The sequence below is a fragment of the Calidris pugnax genome, unplaced genomic scaffold (assembly GCF_001431845.1).
Source record: "Calidris pugnax isolate Ruff unplaced genomic scaffold, ASM143184v1 scaffold133, whole genome shotgun sequence".
In the NCBI taxonomy this organism is placed as follows: domain Eukaryota; kingdom Metazoa; phylum Chordata; class Aves; order Charadriiformes; family Scolopacidae; genus Calidris; species Calidris pugnax.
In genome coordinates, this window is record NW_015090977.1 from 2647116 (window position 1) to 2654652 (window position 7537).

Genomic DNA, 7537 nt, shown 5'->3' on the forward strand with positions numbered 1-7537 from the left:
GGGAGAGGTGAGGGGGCGGCGGGGCCCGGCGGTGGGAGCCCGGGGGGTGATTGTTGCTTCTTAGGGCTTTCTCCCCCTCAAACTCCCCTCAGCGGCACCTGCCCGGGGGCGGGCCCGGCCCCTCGGTGGGGGCCGCCGCGTCGCCCCGGACACGGTTGTTGCCGGGGTGAGAGCACGCAAAGGCGGGGAGCAGGGGCCGACCGGGGAGGGCAGAGGCAGCCGGTGCGGCTTTGCTTTGGGGTCAGGTCGGTCCCTGCGCCCCCCAACCCCCCGGGACCTTCCTACCGGCCCCCGGTGGCGGTTTCCTCCTTGGGTGGCGCGGGCTGGTGCGAGGGGCTGAGGAGAGGAAAAAAGTTGAGGGAATACAACGTGGAACAGCCCGGCTTGGTGAAACCTCTTAATTATACATCGCCCGCCTTGTGCTCTCTAACGAGTTTTTGTGTAAATACAGTTACAGCGAGGAGCAGAGAAACGTTACCGGGTTGTGAGTGAGGGGTAAAAACGCATCTTTGGCTCCAAGGAGGTGCTGGCGGAGCAGGGGGCTGTTGGGAAAGGCTCCTCCTGCACCAACAGCCGCTGCTGAAACCTGTAACGCCAAAACTTTGTGTGCGGTGCTTGCCTGTGAGCGGTGGAGCGGTGCGTGGTGCTGCCGTGGCTGTCAATTTCACAGCTTGCTGGCTCTTTGAGGCCAAAACGGTTGCGGGATGTGTTTGTCTAAGTCAGGCCAAGGGTTTGAGCAGCTTTTGTTGTACTTTCTCATTTCCTACTCTTGCCCTGTCATTTCCTGTAAGCCCCGTCGGTGAATTTCAGACCTGTTCTCTTGGACCTGCCCTGAAGGTGTTAGGCTCTTTGCTTAATATTTCTCCTTGAATATTTGACATGGTACTTTTTTTCTTTTTTTTTTTTTTGATTGTCTCTGGCTGGTTTTTGGTGGGAGTAACTTTCTTCTCTCTCTTTTTCCCCCAGAAAACATGAAAGAAGTGAAGGAGCCGAGGCACCGCAAGGACAACAGGCGCCCAGACCTAGAAATTTACAAGCCTGGTCTCTCTCGGCTGAGGAGCAAACTCCCTCCACCAAAGCCTGAGGCCTCGGAGAAGGAGAGGAGCAGAGCTGAGGACGAAAGTCCCAGCGACAAAGGCCCTTCGAGAGGAGAGGCTCCGGTCGTGGAGGATTTCAGCAAAAGTGACAGCTCCAAGCAGAATGGTCCTTCGCAGGAAAATGAAGAGGTGGAGACTAAAGGTGGTCTTCAGAGCCAGGAGAACTTGTCCAAGCAACCCGCTCCGGATGAGTGGTGTCCCAAGACCACCAGGAGAACCAAGAAGCCGGACCAGCAGATCTACCAACCTGGGAAACGCCTGCATTCAGCTGCTAAAGAGCCGGCCTTACGGTCAGCTACCGAGGAGGTCACCAGTAAGATGGAGCAGCTGAAAGTCGAGAGAGATGAAAAGACTGAGAAAGGTGCTGGAAAAGACAACAACAGGAAAACCAAGTCAAGCAAGGAGGATAGAGAGGGGAGCCAGGCCGGGGAAGGAGTGAAAGCCTCTAGGGGTGAAAAAGGAAGAAGAACGGAGCGAAGCGACAGGATCAGGAGGACGAGCGACGAGGTGATGCAGGGGAAGCTGGGCTCTACCAAACGCTACTCCCGCTCTGACAAGCGGCGGAGCCGGTACCGCACCTGCAGCACGAGCTCAGCTGGAAGCAACAACAGTGTCGATGGAGCCCCGCTCGTGGACGGGGTGGAGAGGCGGCAGGAGCGCGCCAGAGAAAGAATACGTCCTAGGAAGCAGCTCTCTGCATCCTCTACCGACTCCTTGGACGACGACAGAATTGACGAGGCAGAAGCATACATCTCCAGCAGGAATTCGGACAAGAAAAAGCGTTCAGAGCAGAGTCGAGCTTCTAGGAGCGAGAGCGAGTGGAGCAGCAACGGCAGGGAAGCCAAGGGACCGTTTCGAGTCACATTTGACAGCAAGACTATGAGCAGGGATATCAGTCTGACAGATACAGATAAAAAAAAGCCCTTGAAGGCGTTTGTTAGTTGCAATGACTCAGAGGCTTTGGAGGCGAGGAGCCAGAGCAGAGAACCCCAAGGGAGGGGCCGTGGGATTCTGTTCCTGCCTGCTAACACAGACCTCTCTGCCAGCACCGCGGGCTCCCCCGAACCCACTCACCCTGGGCCCCGACTCCTGCTCGGTGGGGCTGGGAGTAAAGGCCCCCGAAGCAGGGGCCGAGGCGGCACCGCTCGCCGGCTGTGGGACCCCAACAACCCGGACCAAAAACCTGCCCTGAAGAGCCAGACTGCTCAGCTTCACTTTTTAGACACTGACGATGAAGTGAGCCCCACCTGGGGGGAAGCCCGCCAGGCCCAGACGTCCTATTATAAGTTCCAAAACTCCGACAACCCCTATTATTACCCTCGGGCCTCTGGTCAAGGCCCCCAGTATCCTTATGGTGGGTACCCCTTGCAGTATCCTATGGCTCCAAGCAATGGTGTGTACCCAGGAGCCTATTACCCTGCCTACCCTGGCCAGGCTGGGCAGTACTTGTGCGGCCCACTCCCCCCGACTCCTCTGAGTCCTGAGATGGAGCAGCAGATGCGGAACATGCAGCAGCAGGAGCTCAGCAAACTCCTCCGTGAGGCTGGGAACCAGGAGCAGCAGCTCAGCAATCTGCTTTCCAGAGACCGCATCAGCCCAGAGGGGCTGGAGAAGATGGCCCAGCTGAGGTTTGTGGCCGTGCTGTAAAGGGATGTGTGACTGAGACCTTTCCAGGGTGAACTGCTCCCAGAACTGTTATCCAGAGAACCGTGTCTCCTTGGGGATCTGCTATACTGGAGACATTGATGTCTCGGAGACTGGGAGATGGGGCAGTGGCTCGCTAGCTTTTGATGTGCTGGGACTGTTTGTCATGTGCCAGTGGTGTGTGGGTATCGGAAGGAAACTGTGGGTGAAGATATCATTTGCCTGGGCTGGGAGCTGAGCTGTGGCTTCTTGTGGTTGTGGAATGCCGTGCCTGCATCTCGGTGATGTGATGGAGCAGGAGGAGCACCCACTTTTGGGTTCTTCTTGCTCTCGCTGGAGCTGGTCTCTCTCAGTTCCAGCGCTCTCACGTGCTTTCAGTATTTGCTGGCTGACTTCTGCTTTCTTACCTGTCCTCAGTTATCTGCTGTCTGATTTGCATTGTCAGCTTCAGGGGCAGCCACTGTCAGCTTGTGCTTGCTTGGGTTCCTGGGTAACAGTGATGGTGCCTTTCAAGCACCAGGCAGTTTAGCTCTTGACACCACTCAATGCTGTGACATGTGGTGGTCCAGTAGGAGTAGCCTGGTGACACCAGCGAGTGGGAAATGACACTGGTACTCTAGTAGGTAGTTAACATGGCTGTAGCAAGTTTCTACTTGGCATCTTGCATGTTTATTTGTGATCTTTGTGTCTCTGGGGACCTATTTCCAGAGCTGACCAGCATCAAATCTAGCAGGTGAGCTCATTTCAGGGCTTGCTCTTTGTTTTGGGGACTTGTGTTGTAGACCACAGGGTGGGATGTCTCCATGCTTGAAGCAGCACTGGAAATTTCAGGTCTCTCAAGGTGTCAAGGTCACCCAGAGCTGTTGTCTGGAGGGAGAGGAAGGACTGCATAGTGCTGCTGTGGCCCGTGTGAAGCCCCCACTGCCCTGGGACTGTAGGCAGGGTTGACTCCATCCCTGTGGGCAGTGTCCATCCATCTCGGTGTGTCTCCTGCCTGTGTGTGAGTGCGTGCTGCCAGCCTGTCTATGGAGCTGTGTTGGGGCTCTTGGATGCAAGTGCTGGTTCTCTTGGTCAGTGTTTGTGCTGTCCAAGCGTGTGTGCAGGGTTTGGGGTAGGGCAGCTGATCCATGCTCTGCATGGGAACCTTGCATCCTTCTCTTACTCTGTGGGCTCTTCCAGGCATTGCCATCTGGCTTCACTCCAGGCTTTACCATCTATGCTGTTGTACAGTTTTTTGTAGGGCTCCAAGCATTGCAAAGGATAAGGCTGCCAAGGCAGCAACAGCTGAGGATCCCCTTTTCCATAAACTCCACATATTGTGGAGTTTTTTCTAGCCTGCAACTATTTGATTATATTCAGAGGAGGAATTCTCCAGCATCCAGGCAAGGCTGTAGGTAACTGGTGAGGGAAGTGTGATTTCTAGGACTCTGAGGGTTTATTTCCTTCAGGTGTGACACTCTGAGCTCTCATTCATTTTTGTGGAATCAGGCTTTCTATTTCTGCTGTGTATTTTGGTTGGATGGAAGGGGAGGTGGGGTTCATTTTAATATAACAACACCTTTCCCACCTCTTTGCTTCTCCTGGTGTTTGTTCCTGGCTCGTAGCAGCCAGACTTTGTGCTTTATGGCCCAGAGGAACCTGTGTGGAAGCATTGATTTGCCGGAGCGTTCTGTGCTGCTGAGATCTTGTGTTTGTTGGCTGGATGAGAAGCAGCAGGTGCCTCAGCAGATGTTCCCTGGCAGCTCAGGCCCGTGCTGGGCACTTGCTGTTGTGTTGATGATGGCTGGTTGTGTTTCGCCGTAGGGTGGAGATGCTGCAGCTGTACGAAAGGTGCATCCTGATGGATATCGAGTTCTCCGATACCCAGAACGTGGACCAGCTGTTGTGGAAGAACGCCTTTTACCAGGTGATTGAGAAATTCCGGCAGCTTCTCAAGGACCCTCAGGGGGAAAACGCCCAAGAAATTCGAAACAAACTGCTCCAGCTTCTGGATGAGGTGAGAAGAGAGAAACATCCCCAAAATCCACTAAACCTTTGGGTGGGATTGGCTGCTGGTTATACTGGGGTGGTGTAACTGGGCAACCAGCCTTCTCGATCCTGTTCGTATCTTTGTGTGCCTTAGGCCATCCTTGTACAAGGAGAATGCTCAGGTTATGGTTTAGTATAGGTCCAGGTGTAGGTCCAGTTTAAATGGTTACAGTTTAAACTAGGCTTGTTTTGGTGTGGTTTATGTTAATCAGAAATTGATTTAAGCTAAAATGAAATGAGTGCCCTGAGGTGGAAATAGACAGAAGCATTCCTGCAGGTGTTTGTGCCATCTTTATGAAATTTACTTAAAAGTCATGCCATTAATCTGTGCTGCTCAGTTTACTCTTTGCAGAAGGTAGGCTGGCAGATCCAAGAGGGTGTGTTTTATAGAATTAGGTTGGTGGGAAGGGACTGCTGGAGGGCTTTAGTCCAACGTCCTGCTCAGAGCAGGACTCCTCAAACACTAGATTGCGTCAGTCTTGAAAACCTCCAAGGTTTTCTCCTGACCTCCTTGTTGTTTTCTGAAGACAAACAGCCCAGACCTCAGGGAGGGAGACCTTCTTCCTTGTGTGTGGCAGGGATAGTGTGGTAATTTCATGCTTGTCATCAGAAAGATTGTACTATCCGAGTACGTGTGTGTTTTGCAGGGCTCTTGTTTTTTTGATGGCCTACTCCAGAAGCTGCAGGTGTCATACCAGTTCAAGCTAGAGGACTATATGGACGGGATGGCCATCCGCAGCAAGCCTCTGAGGAAAATGGTAGGTTGGCTCCCTCCTGGAGACTTCTCATCCTGTTAATGGTATGCAACATGCTGAACTCAATGTGCTGCCCTTGCCAAGAGGTGGGCAGCTGTACTCTGAACAGATGTCACTACGTTTGCAGAACTTGTTGAACCAACTCTGGTGGATTAACATTTCTCAGCTTCCTTTGCAAAGAGCGAATCTTTTTGTACCAGGTCTGTGACCAGGGCTAATAAAGGCAAAGAAGTGTCCAAAGGTACCCTGGCTTTGCCTTAGGTATTGAACATCTCTTATTTCTCTCTGTGGGATCCAGAATAATGAAGAAGGAAAGCTAACAGTTCCGCTGCCTCCCTGACACTTGACAGCCCGTTGCCCTGAGCTGTGAGTGCAGGTGTGAGGGACAGCTGGAAAGGGATATTTTAGCCCAGCTCCATTCCCAGAGAGATGCCTTTGCCTAACAGCTGTCCTCAAATTGGTCATGGACTGAACAACTCTCTTCTGGAGAGAGATGGGGCATTGTTGTAAGAGAAGGAGGTGTTTAGGGGATTGGCTTGCCCTTGCAAATTCTGAACCAGTGCCACGGAGCCTTGTCATTTCATTCTGCTGCCCTTTTGTGAGACCTTCAGTGTGTCGGTGACCTCCTCTTAGCTCTCTGCAGCCCCCGTGTGCTCGCTGGGTCTGCAGGTGGAACCGACGCTGCGCGGGTCCCACGTGATGTCCTGAATGCTTCTTTCCAGGTGAAGTACGCCCTGATCAGCGCTCAGAGGTGCATGATTTGTCAAGGGGACATCTGCAGATACAGAGAACAAGCAAACGACACCGCGAACTACGGGAAGGCGCGCAGGTATCGTGTTCTTCGCTGTGGCGCTGAGCTATTCCTTTCTCTCCAAGGGATCATTTCAAGCTTTAACTTGCCTCTAGCCAAAGGAGTCTTTCCACGCCTCTGTCTTGTATTGTGGTTGCAGTTGTCCTGTGCTGATCCTGCAGCAGGGAGGGTTTGGGCTGTTGGGGCTGGCAGAAGGGCTGTTATATTTTTTGGTAGCTTTTCAGCCAGGAGCAGTTCCCTATGTTCTGACTGCATCAGGACTTGCTTTCCTGATATTTTTTTCTTGAGCAAAGAGCAGTGGTGGGGGGCAGGTGAGCCCAGCGTGGGAGATGGAGCCCTGAAATCGATGGAGGTTAGGAGGACAGGGCAGGGAAAGCTGTTTTGGGGTCTGTGGATATTATGGAGTGTGTCTCAGGGAGGCTGGGGGGAGCGTGGTGGGTTCATGATGTGTCTGAACAGTGTCGCTGGATCTGTGTGGCATGATATAAACTGGAGGGTGGATAGTACAATTGAGGGGAAATAGGAGAATGGAGGGGTGAATGGACTGCCATTGAATGGGTGCCTCTTCTTTTGGGGTGATTACGTCTCTTGAAAATTTCCAAAATTTTCTAAGTGACAAGAAGGATTTGGTCCCAGCTGCTGCGGAGTGAAAAAGGGGACTGAGGGAGAAATGTTCCCTGAGTAGCCTGTTTTCCCTGCCTGAGGCTGCATGGGGGACAGCGTTTGCTGGGTCTGGCTTCAGGCTGAGCCAAGAACTTTTCCTTCTGCAGCTGTATCTGTCCTCTCTCCTGTCCTGTGCCCCATCTGCCTCCCCAGGCGGGTCCAGGCTCGCTGCCTGTGCACCCTTTTGCAGGCAGAGGGCACTTGTGCGAAGGGCCAGGACTGCCAACACTGCCAGAGCAATTCTGTGCCCTTAACAGCAAGGAAAGCAACCTTTGATGTCCTTTCAGTAACTCTTTCTCTCTTGTTCTTCCCTTCCTCAGCTGGTACCTGAAAGCTCAGCAAATTGCTCCCAAAAACGGGCGCCCCTACAACCAGCTGGCGCTTCTGGCCATCTACACGGTAAGATGCTTATCGCGCACGGATGTAGCAAGCGTAGGGAGAGCCTCTGGGGTGGCTGTGAGATTCCATCTGCTGGAGAAAGGCATTGTTTAGGGCAGTGCTCCCAGATGTGTTTTTTCTTTTTTTTTTTTTTTTTTTTT

The 7537-nt window shown here is 53.0% G+C and overlaps 1 protein-coding gene across 2 annotated transcripts in view; it reads left to right on the forward strand.

Annotated features, from left to right (window-relative positions):
* SMG6 (SMG6 nonsense mediated mRNA decay factor) overlaps positions 1–7537 on the forward strand; it is a 137969-nt gene that overhangs the window by 2888 nt on the left and 127544 nt on the right. For both annotated transcript variants that reach the window (XM_014953147.1, XM_014953148.1), the window contains exons 2-6: positions 967–2725; positions 4545–4737; positions 5417–5527; positions 6247–6353; positions 7319–7397. In XM_014953147.1, the coding sequence (XP_014808633.1) occupies positions 967–2725; positions 4545–4737; positions 5417–5527; positions 6247–6353; positions 7319–7397 (2249 nt within the window). The remainder of the gene's footprint in view (positions 1–966; positions 2726–4544; positions 4738–5416; positions 5528–6246; positions 6354–7318; positions 7398–7537) is intronic.